Source organism: Thermobia domestica, chromosome 7 (assembly GCF_964235325.1).
Source record: "Thermobia domestica chromosome 7, izTheDome1.hap1.1, whole genome shotgun sequence".
In the NCBI taxonomy this organism is placed as follows: domain Eukaryota; kingdom Metazoa; phylum Arthropoda; class Insecta; order Zygentoma; family Lepismatidae; genus Thermobia; species Thermobia domestica.
The window spans coordinates 205,690,373-205,709,161 of record NC_137460.1 but is presented as its reverse complement, the minus strand read 5'-3'; the positions used below and the strand labels follow the sequence as shown (position 1 = coordinate 205,709,161).

The 18,789-nt window shown below is 36.8% G+C and overlaps 1 protein-coding gene across 2 annotated transcripts in view; it reads right to left on the bottom strand.

Annotated features, from left to right (window-relative positions):
- Positions 1 to 18,789, bottom strand: part of LOC145690683 (uncharacterized) — a 49,335-nt gene that overhangs the window by 2,948 nt on the left and 27,598 nt on the right. For both annotated transcript variants that reach the window (XM_081765823.1, XM_081765824.1), the window contains one exon: positions 13,863 to 14,907. In XM_081765823.1, the coding sequence (XP_081621949.1) occupies positions 13,863 to 14,907 (1,045 nt within the window). The remainder of the gene's footprint in view (positions 1 to 13,862; positions 14,908 to 18,789) is intronic.

Sequence of the window (18,789 nt, the reverse complement as noted above, 5' to 3'; positions counted from 1 at the left end):
AAGCCTAAGTAAGAAAACCCTAACAAAGATTATTTGCTTCTCCTGGTATGGGGTTGAGCAAACCCTCCACCAATTTTATTTACATGGCCGACCACTTTATTCTATAGACAATCTGCGAGGACTTTAGTTAAGGCTCGGATGGGGTGGAATAGATGGAGATAAGACTTACCCAGGAGGGTGGACATTACCTTCGGCAATTGGAATGTGGGAACACTCTGTACACTGACACCTTACAAGCACTTAGAACTATACTTGAACACCTTGAAGAACTACACTTGAATGATAAGGATTACAATATTACAAGGAACACAGTAGCAAATCAAAAACTTAACAGGAACATAACACTAAACAAAATGATACTGTATAGTGAAAGTACACAGCGTATCTGTAGTCGTCAGTTTAGTAAGGAAAAACATTAAGAGCAAAAAGTTGATTTCAATCCAAAGAATAAAAAAGATATACGGTATGTACTGAGAGTAAGAAATCTGATGACTATAACAACAATATATGTATACGTGCTGACAGAAAAAAGTAGAATTATGAAGTTAACTTCTACCAGAAATTAGAAGTTCAGGAATCAGATAACGTCATAAATACATTAAAAAATTACACAAATGCCAAGTAAATGCCGAGTACAAATTGATGAAAGTAAAAGTCAATAGTCTGAGAGATGTGAAAATGTATAGAAGGGGGGAACATTGATTCAGATCATTTCCTGGTCACAGTGAAACCCTGATGCAGGATTATAAAGGAGATGCAAAAACCGGAAGAGGGCTGATTCCAAATGGGAAACAGATGAAGTGTTACCTACGACTAAACGAAAGAAAATAATAGCACAGTGAAAAGCATATAATGCTTGGACTGATTGTCCAGATTAATTTTTAAAAATGAAATGGAATGTTTAATGTCCCACGATTATGTTTAGGACAAAGAGACGGAAAACGAATAATTATGAAAGAAATAGTGGAATGAAAATGTAGGAGAAACTGAAAAATTCCGAGGAAACAGCCGGACATGGAGGCTAAGTTAATATATACAGTAATCTGAATCTACTCCTCGGGAAGCTTCAAACGCTGTAACTGCCTTTGAATTCTTCTCTTATTCTGGTCTTATTAGGTCAAACAAAGGAGTTTACACTAACACATCCGTAGTAAACATGTCGTTCACTGTGTTCTTCCATGCGTGAGAATGAGTTAGTATTTTTCCATATATTACAAAAATAGAGTTAGACATTTCTTTCATAGCTACTATAACCTTTTAAAACACAAATTCGGTATCAATTACACAACTCACAGTATTAGTAAATGTTACACACTCCTAAATCAATATCGGATAAGTGTTGAGGCTTCAAAGCCATATTGAATTTTGTAGTTTTTCTATATTCCCTAACTAAAGTATACAAGGAAGTTGTGAAAGTTTCGTAAATCACTTTAACCGAAACATGAGTCTCGGAGACCCAGTGGTAAATTTTAAAACACAGTGGTGCCACATCTGTTTACTTGTGAAAATTTAAGTTTATATGGCTCTTTTATTTTATACTTCCTATACCACATATATAATAAAACCTTAAATACATTTTGAAGTAAATATAATACAAAATTGACTTATAGGTCTCTGAGACCTTATGTTTCTCATAACGTTTCTGAAACTCATGTTTCGGTTAAAGTGATATCACAAAAAGAATAGTTTGCTGCAAATTACAGTGACTCAACTACGGTAGTGACAAAAATTACGAGAAAAATTGCCTGAATTTTCCTATTTTCCCAGAACGTTATTTTTAAAATTTTCCCTGATATATAATTAGCCATACAGATTTTTCCATGTTGATTGAAAAACAAGACCAAGAAAAGATGACAACGATCATACATTCGCAGTGTTGATTGTTTTAAATCGGCTGATTTTTTAAGAAAAATGAATGATTTAAATCAAATTAATTTTGTTAATGACTGGAAGAAATAACCGATTTTTATCACACCAAATCCTCTGTAGTGCGAATTCAATTATATACAAAGAGTGAAAAAGTACACGACTGGACCGAGACCCGAACCCAGAATCTTCGACGTACCGTCCCGATGGTTAATCACTACACTACCCAGTTCGCTCCCTAAACAGCCGCACACTCTTTCACTCAGACCACGTGGTATGTACCACAACTTCCTATTGTGTTTGGATGTCATTAAGAATACCTCTGACGGTTGCATTATTATTCTATTAATGACAGTAAAAGAACAACCAATTTTTAGTACACCAAACGCTCTACATTCCATTCATTAATACAATGGTTAATTCAATTAATATTCTATTGATGGTTATGCACCTCAAACATAAAGGAGGTGAGGTGATTTAAGTTTAGCGTCCCGTTCAGCAGCGAGGCTATATCAGACGTGGACCTACTGATTAACATGGAATTCGAACCACATGAGCTCCCGCCGGGAATCGAATCCGGGTCTCCCACGCCAAAGGCGCGTACGCTAACCGCTTAGCCACGAGGGAGCTCTCAAACATAAAGGAGACCTTACCAAACTTGGATGTGGGTTGTGCATGATGGTTCTATGCATTTTCCGGCCTTCTACCATGTCCACTGTTTTCTATCAGATCCGGAGCAGTTAATTTTATTCTCGTCTGACTCAATGATTTCCACCCTATTTGTTGCAATGAAATTCTTGTGGCGCTGTGCGGTCTAGATGCTATGTCTGGTGTTTGGTACTGATTAAGGGTTTCCTGGCCTTGAGTTGCATCAAAAGACGCCACTCCTGAGTATTCTGCATACTGTCCCTGATGTTAGATGGATTTGGCCGAGGAAGGCTTGGACAGCAATATCAAAGGTTCCTATTGTAATTTACCGTACCAAACACCACTGCAAGACAGTCTTATTCGTATTGTTGAGATGGTTTTGATTTGACGATATTTGGTTTGTAGAGTCTACGTTTATTTGCCACCATATCAATGCTCAGACCTTCTTTGGTAGCAATTTCACGGTGCGTTCGTTACATCCCTTGCAATACCTGCATTGCCTCCTCATGAACTTTGCTGATTTTCTTCATTTCTGGACAAAATCATGTAACTATGCCAAAACTTTTTTTTAAAATAGGGATTTGTATTAATATTCATATTTACTTAATCAAATAATTGAGTGCAGCAATATATATATATATATATATACACAAAACGGTAATCATGCCTGTTGTTTTGTATGGCTGCGAAACATGGTCACTTACTCTGAGGGAAGAACATAGACTGAAAGTATTTGAGAAGAAGATCCTGATACAAATATTCGGACCCAAGAGGAACGGGAATGGGGAATGGCGGAAACTTCATAACGAGGAACTACATAATTTATATGGTTTACCCAACATTGTTAGGGTCGTGAAATCTAGGAGGCTTAGGTGGGCGGGTCATGTAGCTAGAATGGAAGAAAGTAGAAACGCTTTCAAAGTCTTGACAGGAAGACCAATCGGAAAACGACCATTAGGAAGACCTAGGCGCAGATGGGAGGACAATGTTAAGATGGATCTCGCAGAGATTGGAATACAAAGTAGAAGCTGGATGCAGTTAGCTAAGGATAGAAGTCAGTGAAGAGCTTTTGTGAACGCGGCATTGAACCTCCGGGTTCCATAGGCCATAGAGTTAGTTAGTTAGATATATATATATATATATATATATATATATATATATATATAGTGCGGTGATGAAGTTTTCGGATTGATTTTTCTTTTAACCCATCGGTTTGTCGAGGGACTGGAGGAAGTTTCAACATGCTCCGGTATGCAATCGAGCTTGTTAGTAATTACTGCGCAGTAACTCGATCATGTTTTCAGCATGGAGGTGCTGAGGGCTGTAATCAAGATTTGTGCAAAATTGAAAAAGAAAAAAAAATGCCACAGAAATCTATGGCTTACTACAGAATGCATATGAGCATGAAGCACTGTCTATAACAAGTACACTTAAGTAGCACAAATGCTTTTGTGAGGCCAGGGGAGAATGTTTAAATATATAAGATAACGTGCAGCAGAAGTGCCTCGTCCCTAGCTAAAGGGGATTAAATCGAACAGAGGGAAAACGAAAAGAATGTGAAGAGAGAAAAAGAGTAAGATGCAGTAGGGACTGGCATAATAAGTCCTGAAGATACAGGCAATGGCTGAGGGAAGTGGAAATTACATATATATAAAAGTCTGATTTGACTTGATTTGAGCTTACGTCCCTTTCAGCAGCGATCCTGTCTGAAACGTGGACCTACAGCCTTACGTGAGATCCTGTGCGTACGCCATCTACCTAGTCACGACGGAACTCTTTGTGGACTCCGTGAGGGATCTTCTTGCCTAAGATGCGAGAATCAACTGTCTCTCCGAAAAATCAGCAGTATCCTCGGCATCAATAAGAGAAGTGTTAGGCGTATCATCCCTGAAGATTTGAGGAAAAGCAAAAAGCTGTTCGCCCGTTCTGTACCACGCCCTCTGAATGTTAAACAGAGAGGTACCAATTATAAGTTTCAAAGACTACGTGATAACTGCAGATTCCCCGCCATTTTCCATAAAATCATTGAGAGATGCCTCGCAATTTTTTTTAGAAGCACTGTCACCAGTGAAAAATGGCATTTTAAGAACGGTCTTCTTGCTACACGACAGTCGCTGGCGGGGATACAGTGAAACCAAGGCTCATATGCGTTAGTCACGAAGTCAAAATCTTTCTTGATGGCCTTTATTGTTGGTCATGTTCACTATGTATTTGTTTCAGAACGCTAGCCCATTGATGGCAGCTTTTACCTAGAAGTGATGAAGCAATTGTTCCAGTGAACTCGTGTCAGGGCACAATTAATGAGCGCCGGCAATTCAATTCTTCTCTGAATATGCTCCATCTGTAACATTGTAAAACTATAAGACTGTCAAATGGTTTTGATCAAAAATCAGTTTAGTCATGGACCATCCATGATAATCGCCAAATCTGGCTCCAGTTGACCACTTTCTGTTCTCAAAGTTGAAAGTCTATTTTAAGAACATGCTCGAGGGTATGAAGGCCATTACTAGTTGGCGAGCATGAATTCCTTGACTTTTCCAGATTCTCCAGCTCACGATATACGAATTTCCATGTCTATATATAATGTACAAAAGCATTTTATTTTTCCCGACAAGGAGGTTCATTATCTACTATGAATGTACATGTACATAGTGTGTATGTAGGTAAAGGAGTCTGCAAAACAAAGAACTTATTTTATAAAATATCCCCTATCAAGCAGCCGAGTACGGCAGAAAGACAAATTGGTTCTGAGAAGTAAAATTCCGTACTAAAGTTCTGACTTCTAGGATTTCCAGGTCAGTGGGAATCCTGAATTAGTGCGAGAACTTTATTGCCGTATTATATACATAACTGACACATATGCACGTGCAGTTTGCAATATGTAAGATACGTGCACTGGTAACTAAGGAATTGTGTGTAGAGCTTCGCCATTGGGTGATCACTTGTAGAAAGTCACGCGGAAAAGGAAGGAGGCGTGTTGTAAGGCTGGCAGGCGATGGTGATGCAAAATGTGAGATTTCTCTGAGTTTCAAAGGGGCTAAATTGTGGGTATGCGTTTCCTTTGCGAACTGTCCAAGCTGATGACAGTATATACAACTCGCGGCAAGACAATCACAGAAGAGAATCTCAAGACTGAGATATACATCAAACTTACCAACAGTACGCAATACCTCCACTTCCAGAGGTGTCACCGTAACAGCAAACGTTCCCTACCCTATACTTTGGATATTCAGGGAACCCGTATCTGTTGCAACATATCGTCACTCAATAATTTCCTCAAGATCATCTCGTCAGCACATGCCAACCAAGTTTACCTGATCAACTGTGTCAACACTTCCTCATGTAAAAAGCGCCATCGAAGAAAGAAAGAAAGAAAGAAAGAAGAAACAAAACTAAAATCCTCTATTTCGAACTTCCATAACAAATATTATTCCTGCCTCCAATTCCTACAGAAACTAATAAATCTCACTAACCTCATACTCACTTTTCACATGAAACCGGGTTACATAAAATATCTCTCACCATAAATAAGAAACACTTCCATCGCACAAAGGTCAGAAACGCACATGTATAACATGTATTTTATGAATACAAATTTTACCTTCCAATATTCCCTTACACGGTATCATACACTTTCTATCATTCCAATAGTTGTGATTCCTCCAACTTCATTTACATCCTTCAATACATCCGCTGTCCTTTCCTCTACATTCATAGAACTGTAACTTCTCTTCCTATTCACCCCAACAATTACAGTTACTCCATCAACGGCCACTTCTCCCTCCACCTAATCCAAAATACACAATCGGTAGATACGAATAGAACATATGACCACACCTACGCGTATCTTCAAAATTCTTCCAGTCCCTCAGCAGATGACAATACATCTAGTACTAAACAGTTTGTAATACTCTGCCTCCTTACACACACACAGTTTTCCATACAGTTTTTTATTATTAAAATTAGTATTTTCTTATTATTCACTTTCCATTCTGACTTATCTTTCACTTTTTACTATTATACTTTCATGTTTAATGCTCACCTATCTGTACTAATAGCCAATCAAAAAAGTATACTTTAAAGTTTGTCATTGCAGGTTCCATTGTGACTCACCAGGTGGCAGGGCGATAACAGTTTGCAAAATGGCGAAAAATCAACAGAAAGAATTTTGTGTGATGTATTATGTGAAGACAGAATTCGTCACCATCGTGCAGCGTGCGTTTCGAAGACAGTACAACATACAACCATTAACCCACCAAAGCATTTTGCGATGGTATCGACAGTTTACGGACACTGGCTGCCTCTGAAAAGGAGAAACCTCCGGGGGACCACCTGTCTCGGAGGATACAGCGGAGAGCTCGAATGAGTATGGGCTGAGCTTGCCTACCGCATAGATGTGTGTCGTGTAACACGAGTAGCGCACATAGAACATTTGTAATGATGTGTAAGAAACTTGAAAATGTGCTTTTTTTTAAATGATGTATCAATCATTATTTTCTATGTAATATTTTGTGAAATACATTCATACAAAACCAGATAAATCATTTGTAATAACTATATATATATATATATATATATATATATATAAATTTCTTCATTTAATTTTTCAATCCTTTTACTCTATTTTATTTTTTCTCTTTATTTTAGTTCTCTCTTGCACTCTACCGGTGTCCCATCATTACTTTGATCTTCCTCCACTAACTTTATCTACTTACACGTACACCCTAGTACCACTATCACTTGCGCACGTATTCTTGCATTCCAGTACGGTAGCCACATCGACGCTTCTCAGCTTCGTATCTGTTCTTTCCTGACGAAGCGTTTTAGTGAAAGCACTACACGTATTTTGATTGCTTTTATCATCTTTTCCCGTTTCTAAATTCTCTTCTTGCAACACTCTGCATACTTCAGGTGTTATAGCGCCAACAGACTACAGAAAATGATTCTACAGGTCAAAATAAAGCAAAAGCTATATATACAGGGTGATTCTTTATAGGGTTTACAATTTCAATCAGTTATAATTCTTTATTGGAACCACATACAGACTTGGTTTATATGTCATTATACTGCAAAGCACGTCAAGTTTCACTCACGTAGTTGACCATCGGTCAACCATTAAAAACGAAGACTTTCACTGGTGTGGAAAGAAGTTTTGGTTTGACGAAATGAAGTCAGCAACGAGTGTACAGCGTAAGTTTCGCACACAATACGGCAAGGAATCACCCAGTAGACAAATAGTGTACAAATGGCACCAGACATTTGTTGAAACAGGTTGTTCTGGTGGTTGGGAAAATCCACATGCGCACGTGGAGCTGGTTCGTGACAGCCCCAAAATGAACGTGAAAGGTGCATGGACCATTCTTCCTTGCTGAGAGCACCATCACATGCATCGGCTATCTTGATATGCTCCAGAACTTCCTTGTTCCACAGTTAGATGAAGATGACCACGATGGCTGCTTATGGTGGCAACAAGATAGGGTCTCACCACACTATCTGATAGACATAAGGGAATTTCTTGATCAGCGTTTCCGAGATAAGTGGATATGTCGTAGTGGACCAATTGTCTGGCCACTACGGTCTCCAGATTGCACTCCACTTACTTCTTTCTGTAGGGATTTGTGAAAGATAAGGTGTAACACCCCTTTCCTACGTGATAATGTTAATGCACTGAAACATCGTATCACAACAGCCATCGCGAACGTTACCCCGAAATGCTCGCTAGTGTTTGGCAGGAAATCGACTTTCAATAGGATGTGTCCAGGATGATTCCAGGTGCACACATTGAGCCATAATGGATTTGTCACAAAGAACTTTAAGTATTTTGCAGTATAATGACATATAAACCAAGTCCGTATGTGGTTCCAATAACGAATTATAACTGACTGAAGTTGTAAACTCTATAAAGAATCACCCTGTATAATGATATACTATATATATACATGACATATCTTCTGGAGCCTCCTTCAGACTAAAAATTTGACGATGTGACATCGTCGTCGATAAATACTGGGCCATAACATTGATTAAAGATTTTATCAAATAGTTACATCTGTTATTTACAGAAGACAGGTAAGCCAGTAGACGCTGATACTAATTCCCATCCATTAGCATCGGTACAGAAAGAAATATATATATTCATGAAAGCAGGAAAGAAAAAATGAACATCCAACCCTGCACAGAAGGTACACTCATGTCCAAAATGATTGTCGCATATCTATAACTGTCTTCTTGTAAGACTATATTTTGATAATTATTTTGCAGGGTACTTTTAATACTGATACTATGTGTATAATCGGGAAATGTATATTTGTGGTAAATTTCATAGGAAAAGAATTATAAATACGAAAATTAGAATGAGTAAAACAAAATGTTCCTAACTGGACAAGAAAGTTTTACTTTTGCTTTATTGTTCTTATTTACAGCTTTTTTGACATGAAATTTGCCACATACATGTGTTTTGTCGATTATACACATACTAACATTATGAGAAATACCGGGCGAATTCGTTATTATATTATATTCCTACAACAACATTTTTATAGACATGCGACAATAATTTTGGACATGAGTGTACATTGGCACGTGTCGAATCAGCTTGTTTGCTGTGCGATGTTTTCCCTCCAGGCGAACTACTGGCGATCGACTAGATAAGAGTCGAGAACGAAAGAAAGAAAGAAAAATATATGCTTAATTCATGGAGATATGTTTACTTGTTGGCATTAAGTGTTTGAAAACCAAAACTGTTCTGGATATCCATTTTCTAATTTCCATAATAAGAATAAAGGGCAATGTTAATTCTCATATATAGGAAGAAAAAGAAAAAAAAAACATATTTCAAACAGATAACAAAATAAAACATTCTACTTAACTACGCCTTGGCATTGTGTGTTTCAAAATTGTTTTGTTCAGAATGTTTTTCCTAATTCCAACAGAAAAATGATGGAATAAGAATTGTTAATTTCCATTAAAAAACTATTACACTTACTATTACAAAAATTATTACAATTACACTTACTAAACAAAAAGAACAAGATAAAATATTTCAGTCTGCCTTGGCAATTCCAAATGCTTAGAACTATTTTTTTTTTGCTCGTGACACTTCATATCTTCAAACTAATATTAGTCTTGAACAAAATACTTTTCAATAAACATTAAAATCTTATAATTTTAAATTTAAAGTGTCCAGGAACCATGATTATCTATCACCGCATTGATTCGAGGAGACATTGAATCAATTAGTGACGAAGGAAGACAGGAATGGGAAAGGAAGGAAGTGGACTGGGACCTGTATGTTAGATGCCATCTCGGAATTTCCCTGGTATGAATGAGGAAAACCGAGAAAAAAAAAATCACTCAGAATGGCTGGACTGAAAAAAGCTGTTACACCTTTTCGACCAAGTGTCCCCGTACATACAGTGAATGAAATGTCTTATTTCTCGACACTTTCAATCAACAGTTTTGTTGGAGCGTTTTATATGAGATCTGATCCTTAATTATTTAATGGAAGAGGAAAATGTCTGGGTCACTGTCCATCTGAAAATAAAATTATTCGTTTGGTGTGGGCAGCATAATATTTAACTACAAAGTCTTTCTTATTCCTGTTACCTAAGGGTCTTCTTCCTGTTATCTTTTTTTTTTAAACTACTTCCTTCAAGACTAAGCACGAGTCTTCCTTAACTTCCTAATCTTACTTATATAGAATTTGTGATCCAAACTTCCCCCTTAACAAAGAGAAATAATGAAACCTGTTGACTTAAACGATTGAAGCAATATTGGTGAAAATTTCACGAGCAGCAATTACGCAATATATAATTAGCATATTTAAAACACAACCTATACGATAGTAGAGATGCTACAATTATATACTTTTTTAATTGAAATGTATGACGAGTAAACGAAACACTATAATACTGAAAACTCATACACATGCTATTTACTCATATGTGTGTTATTGTGTGCAGAATGTAGTGTTGCTGAGGAAACGACACAAGACGACATCGTCCAACAGAAATAATTAAACCTTTTTGAAAACGAAATTGAATCTGCATGATACTTCACGAGACGAGACAGACCCCCGTCGTGAACAACACTAGCAAAAACCACAAAGTTTACGTCGTTGTTGATAATAGTATGTATGCGTTTCGAGTATAAATAACGCTCACAACTATAATGATATAATCACAATTCTCATTCTTGATATCTGAGCATTTGAGATTAAAAAATAAGCGCTTATACCTTGTTCTGAGAGATCATATGTTTAACTCTGTAGCTGTCAGAGGTTCTAAAAACAAAGATAGTTAAACAAAAATGCACTATTTCTGGGTATAACTGGGTAATATTTACTGTTGTCTGGGTTTAACAAACGTTCTCCGAACTGAAAGTATTTTAACAACCGGTTCTAGAGAACCGGCTGAATAGCACCACCGGAGCGCAGGGAATTCCCTCGTAAGAGTTAGAGTGCTCATCTTCGGCACGGGAGACCCGGGATCGATTCCTGATGGGAACTTATGTGGTTCAGATTTCACGTTAAGATACAGGTCCACGTCTTAACCCTTTGACTACCATTTTTTTTATGTGAATATTCTTTTATATGTATTTAAATACATGTACGACTCCTTTAATGTAGAATATTCCTGACATCTGTACACAGTTTAGGAAATAAAACACAGTTTCTTGGTCACATCTGAACCTATGGGAGAACAACATGTAATTTTTTCTTTAGAATTTTCTATTTAAAAAAAAAAAAAAAAAAAAGTGATTCAATTTCAAATCGTCCAGGGTGGTCCACACGACTGTCTCAGATTTAGTTTATTTTTTTAAAATAAGAAACTACATACAAAATTATTAGAAATTATTAGACCCGTATTTTTTCTTTTTGCTGAAAAAAATTCTTCGATATACAGCCTTCCAAAATGGCTGCCCTCCTCTCGGATTGCTCGAAAAACTGAAAAACATGTCAAATTAAAAATTTCATTGTAGAGACACGAGTGTACTTAGTAACATAATCGCAATAGCAGGAAGAGTATAAAGTTATATGTTTCGGTGGAGGGCCAAAATTCGTCTATTGGTCCAATAGGAATCGCGCAATTCACTCGCAATGTTGCCAACTTTCGTGAAATTTTTGCTAACTTTAAACATTTTTTTCTGTTCTCACGAGCAATATCAACCATCTGCTTCTAGCATCGAAATATATTCCATAAGGTCTCTTGAAAATGTAAAGGACTTACGTTTATGATTATTACACCCCACGTTATAGCATGATGCAAAGCTGAAAATTTCATTAAGACGCCATGTTTGGGCGCAATTTTCTCGAGAATCCCACCTTTTAAAAATCTGAATTTTTTACAACTATTGGAGAAGTACCTATGTATTTAATATCCGTTAACCGTTCATGCGGCTGCAGCCCCTAACATTCGCAATTAATTATTGAAATTTCGATTTTTGTACTTGAAATGTAAATATTTCCTATGGGCATTTATGTCCTATACACAAGGCGAATTGAAAGGGAATATGAAAATTTTTGAAAGATGAATCCTGACATCAAATCAAGTAGAAAAGCTCCTATAAACATGAGTCGAATTCAGCTTCGTTTTCGAGTTACAGGGTTTCCAACTTGGGACACAAAATCGGCTCGCGACAATAGAAAATAAAATATATATCTCGCGTTAAATCAGAAACTACGTGTTAAAGTTATGATGAAGTTCAGAAAGTTGATTTGTATCTATATGATGATTTTTACGTGCGTTGCAATTCGGTTGGCAGTGTTGCCAACTTGGTAGAGCTTTTATTGCATGTAGATCCCATAAAAAATAATAAATGAAATCTGAGACTATGATGAGAACCAACTGTGGTTTGCCTGGACGATTTGAAATGGAATCGGTCTTTTTAATTATTCGCATGGGACACATGTGTATCTTTGGTAGTCAAACGGTTAAACTGCCTCGGCGCTGAACAGAATACTAAACTCCAAATCAATCCACCACCCAACTAATCGACGTCAGAATCGGGAGCGCCTTTCCGTCGTAATTAGAGTATAGTGGCTCAATGATAGAGCGCTAACTTTTGGTTTCGAGCGCTAACTTTTGGTTTCAAGGTCATAGGCTCGATTCCACGCTATACTATGTAAGTTTGTGTTGAACAGCATTGCGTCCATTTGTTTCTAAGAGTTCTTTACTGCCTTCCATTTCATTCCCCAGTTCCTTTCATTAATTATTTCGTTCACTCGTCATCTATTTCCTTTAGCCTCCAGGACATAATCGGGCGATGTTAAAATTCCCATTTCATTTCATAGTATTAGAACAATAATGCAGTCTTGAATTTCCGAAATCATTGTTCACTCCTCAATTACCTGTGAGTAGATCATGAGTATTTAGATATCTAAATTAATTATAATAGGTAATCTGGCACTTGTAAACTACTATGCATGAATTATTTGTTTTCCTCGAAAGCAAATTCAAGTATTGTTTTTCTTCTCTGTCTAAAAGCACTAAGCTTAGTATCGAAAAGAACATTGCTTTACATCAGACACTGGTTCTGGAAGAGCTGCATACAGACCTCACGTGAGAGTACCAAATTTATCGGAGAAGTTAACTCACGTGAACAGGATTGGGAATATTTTCTCCTCTTGCCCGGCTAACTTATTTCTTTCGTGATTGTACAAGTTATGTACATGAATAGAATCGAACTCAGTCACTTGCTACTACAGAAGCAAACATGAACAGCTTTTCATGGAGAACGATATAACTTGTATCATATTAACAAATACCATCAGTATCAATATCTACCGGATTTAACTGCCATCTGGCGAAAATCGATGTAATCACGAAGGATTTGTGCTAATGATCAGAGTTTTCAAACGAGGTTTCCATATTGAAAAATTTTGGTTGGTCCGAGCGCCGGAAGGAGGTCCCGGATGATATACCATTATATATAGAATTCACGTTTTACTGTATTTCAACCTATAGAATAGTATCCTGTGGTTCATGATTGTTACTTTCAAAACACCCGATATACTGTATAAAGCATAGAGAAGAGCTACACAAAATCAACTCATGGATTTTTAATATGTGAATTTATCAGGGAAGCGTGTTTTAACTATTGATACTTGTTTGTAAGTAACAAAATAAAACTATGGCTTATCATTGAATAACGTAGTTTTATCGCGTGGAAATCAATTGAGAGTACCTAAAAGTTTATGTTGAACACACTTTGCTTTTTTTTTTTTTTTTTTTTTTTTTTTTTTAAGGTCGGAAACATTAGGAAAGTTTCTCGTATTTTGAAACTTCCCTAGAATTTTCCTCATTAAAAATGACTATAGTTTCAAACATACCTAGAAAACTAGAACTTACCTGTCTGTTGGACTAGTTTCGCCGGCCCGCTTAAATTTCTTGCTTTGTTGTCTCCTGCTGAAAGATTTTCTCTTTACTTTCACTCGCGGCTGACCTATCCTGTCATCTTCGTCCTCGTAGTCATAGTTGCTTTCGGATTCTCTGCCAACGTCGTCGTCAGAATCCTCATCAATCAGCGATTCTACCTCCCTGTTCTCGAGGCTAGTTTCCATTTGTACATCAGGGCCTTTGCGTATGCCAAAATTAAGTTCATCATGTTCTTTCCCACCGAGGATATATTCACCACCTTCACCACTACCACTATTATCATTGTCCGAATTCACCATAACAAAATCCGTGGCTGAGCTTTCCTGTTTCATATCTTGCGTAGGAACAAACTCCTGTGACAGAGTGTATATATTAGTAATTCGTATATTATTCTCTTTCATTGACTTTCTACTATCATCATCTGCTTCAGAAAGTCTTGACTGTGCTTGATACACTTCGTTCATGTGTACATTATCACCAGTTAAGTTCTCATCCATGGAAATCTGTTCATTTTTCACTTCTACCGTTACCTCGTCAGCTTCTTCAACTTTACTTCTGCTAGAATGCTCAGATTTCACAATGTATAGATGGTCTGCGGAATCCGCAGGCTCTTTCTTGCACAGACGCTCTGCGGAACGCACAAACTCTTTCTTGCATAGACGCTCTACGGAATCCGCAGTCTCTTTCTTGCATAGACGCTCTGCAGAATCCGTAGGCTCTTTCTTGCACAGACGCTCTGCGGAACGCGCAAGCTCTTTCTTGCATAGGCGCTCTGCGGAACGCACAAGCTCTTTCTTGCATAGACGCTCTACGGAATCCGCAGCCTCTTTCTTGCATAGACGCTCTGAGGAATCCGTAGGCTCTTTCTTAACTGAGATATCCACGTAGGTCGAAACGTCAAGAGGGTCCACTCGGCTATACTCATCTTCATTTTCACTGTTATTAGCGCTGAGGGAACTTTCAACTTCCAAGTCCATTCTGAAATTTGTAGTAGTTTTTTTCACACCAGAATCCAATTCTGTAAACAAATAGAAATAACATAAAATTTAGGATATTTAATTGTTTATTCAAATAATACTTACAATAATGATATTAATTAATTTCTGATTCATATTTTATATACATTTTTAACTACATATCTTTCAAAGCAATAGTAAGCCTTACAATAAGGCTCCTTAAAACGCCGCATGCAACTCTTTATCTGTGAAAGGATCTTCGCAACTTTCAGAGGGTTGGACATAAGCTGAAACATCTCAACTTCTAATTCATAGGTAGAAGTGAAATAATGTAGTCTGGTTTACGAATTTATTTGCGTGCGTGGGAGCCAATCAATTCTGTATCACTGTTATTATTTTAACAAATATGAAGAGGTTTGAAGTGAATGAATATTGAGTGGTACATTCATTCTTTTATTATTTCCTAATTTGAAAGAGGAGACGTTTTCCTATCAAATAATTTACGAATTATTTCTAATACTCACTTTTCCCAGAAATGATGGTCAACTTCCGAAAAATTACAAATTTCCTGAAAATTGTCACTTTATCAGAATGTTGTAGTGGTTTTACGGTTAATGATCATTATTCAGCTCCAAATAATGTTCTAATTATGAAGAATGATTTAGGATATTTCTCGCTTCTTAACGAGTAGGGAAATGTCTCCCTTGAACAACATGGACCGCTACTTTTTGTGTGTGTGTGTGTTTAACGGTTATCACAAAAGGACACTAATATCATGTTAAATAACGTTAATAACAAGACAGAAAACGAAATAGTAAGGTCAATAAAAGCTGATGGAAGGATCTATAAATTAAAACGTATTTTTAAGAAATATAACATAAATGTGACTTGCAGAGCTGAGAGAGAAAATGAAAAATATTTGACATGTTATTAAAGCTATTTTACGCAGTCAATATAAAGAAATGGAGTTCATTATATTAATTGTTCTTATCAAAACTTGTACACTGGTAATACTAAAAGGGACAATAAACGTTAAAAGAATATTTACAAGCGTTTCATCTCAGGATTATTCAAGTATTTACAAGAATCTTCATAAGTTTCAGAGATAACAAAAGTTGCACAGAAAAGCAGAAGGAAGCATTGTTCATTAGAATGGACAAGAAATAAAAGTAGTAGTAATAATAATAATAATAATAATAATAATAATAATAATAATAATAATAATAATAATAATAATAATAATTCAGTTATGATTTAAGATAACTGCACAAACATGGGACAAAGATATACGATCGATGACGAGGAAGAGGTTAAAATTGATCACTGATATGACTGGCGATTATCTGGGTTTACATAGGTCGTTGGTATGCGAACGATAATCTCTTGAATCGGGAGGCTTATGTATGCAGGGTGGGCTATCTTGATAAGCTCTTGTAATTTTTAAACTAATAAACAAAAACGCTGAAATTTTATACCATGCAAATATCAGCCGAGGGACATTGGTATACCGTTTGATACCAAAAGATTGAAAGTGTTGCCAGTCAATATAAAGTACATTTTTCAAATGGCACTTCATCAAGTTATTCCATTTTTCAAATCTACATTAAAAATGAAAACTTACAATAACACATTTGTTATTCAATGTTGCACACTAAGGACGCTAACGACATCACAAACATCCAAAAACAACAAATTCTAGAGAGTTCTACAACAGTTATAGCACAAGCGAGACAGACTGCCCACGGAAAACATCGACAAAGTGCATGACATGGTCATAGAGGACAGGCACATATCGATCAAAACATTGCTGCGTGTGTGGGGATATCGCGTGAGCGTGTGGGTGTCATAACAGCAGAATATTTGGACATGCGGAAGGTCAATGCCAAATGGATCCCAAAATGTTTGAATGCTAACAAGAAGAGAACACGGGTGCAATGTCACAGGAAAATTTGCAGAAGTTTTATAACCCTTATGAGTTCTTGCGCAGTCTGGTGACAGAAGATGAAACATGGCTGCACTACTATGATCCAGAGACTAAACAGCAATCCATGGAGTGGCACCACAGTGGATCTCTTCGACCGAAGTAATTCCGAACCCAAAGATCAGCTGGGGAGGTGCTTGAATCGGTGTTTTGGGATAAGGACGGTGTCACCCTTATCAAATATCTTAAAAAGGGTGAAACCATCAACGCTGGGGTTTATTTCAACTATTTGATTAAGCTCAAGGAGGCTCTGAAGAAAAAACATCGGGGAAAAGTGAGCAGTGGTGTTCAGTTTCTTCAGGACAATGCACCCTCCCACAAGGCTCATCAAACCATGCAATTTCTGTTAGATCTGGGCTTCACCTGTGTACCTCACCCATCCTAATCACATGATCTAGCCCCCTCCGACTATCACCTCTTCCCACATCTCATGGCAAACATTTTTCATCCGATGAGGTACTCATTGCGGAGGTGGAGGGCTGGCCTGCATAGCAGGACAAGACCTATTTGCAAGTTAGAAATTTTGCAACATCATTATGAAAAGTGTATTGAGCTTCGGGGGGAATACGTTGAATAGTGTATTAAAATGGTTCTTCCAGGTTAATTTCTTCATGGTGATTTCATGAACTTTCCAGCCTTCCCTTGTAAATGGAGTATCTTTCCAAAAGTGTAATAATAGTGGGAAAAGTAATAGTTTGGTCCCATTTTCTAAACGATTAAAGAAATCCTATAAAGGGAACAAACCTGCCTGCCATGTCCATGATTAAAAACACTTCCCTGAAAAATGTACAAAATGTGACTTAACATATTTTTCTCCTGTACCCTTCATATATATACTACAGCATAAAATAAACTGTATCGTTTTAAGGACCTGGTTTGAAAAAAAAAAGTTAAACTTAACTCGCCTTATGTATAGCAATATTTATTCAAATTATGGTTTATTTTATGCTGTAGTATATTGTAACGTAAGGTAACTAAACTCTGGCACGAAGGTTGTAACACTGGCATTGCAAGTAAATTTGATTTTACTTTGACTCTTGAGATCTTCCACTCCTTTAGAAAGAACAGCTTCCTCTCAATCTCCTATGCAAAAGACAGGTCAGATGAATCGCACGTTACATCAGAAAGCAGCAAAATGTTTTCAAATATTCTTGCTTTTATGTGCTGATATTGATGTTTTTTCATAAACTTCTCTCTAGTTTGGACTCCAAGGAAGATCTCGGACAAAGGTATGTTTTCGGAAAACTCTAATTGGCAGTGAAACAATTAACAAATCGCGTGAATAGGTGGTTAACCATTGTAGTGTGTTCCTACTTATATTTCCCCTACTTCTATCGCTTTTTAAATCAGTCTATATTAAAAATATTAATGTAAAGAACTTCCCTGTATTGTGTTCTTGTTATCTGCAACGAAATTTTCATATGCATACTGCAATATTATCGTTCAATTTCCACTCCTGACTGTGGCAGAAATGCAGGGAAAATTATCAAAACCCCAAAGAAATTCATAGGAATTTAGGGTCTCTTTTTGGACAGTTTAACTTTTTGTGAAGAGAAGTGTACATTCAAAATGGCTCACTTTAAGAACGACAGCCGTAGAAGCAGAGTGTATCATAACTCTTTCTTTTTAGACCACGAGCCATTTACAGGTATCTAAAGGACACATATTAAGAAAATAAAAAAACGTAATACAAGTAAAATATATAGACGTCAAGCGTAACATATAGAAACGTACAACTAGGTTTCACAAAATGAAACATAATACATCTCTTACGTTTAGAAAATGAAAACTTTCATGTTTAACGTCCCACGATTATGCCATTTAGGCTAAGGGAGACGGATGATTAATGCTAGTGATACATTAAGGAAGAATTGACGGAATGAGAATGTGGGAGGAAATGGGAACACGAAAGCATATTTCGTTTTAAACTAAATCGACTTACAATATTAACATTTAAGCATTA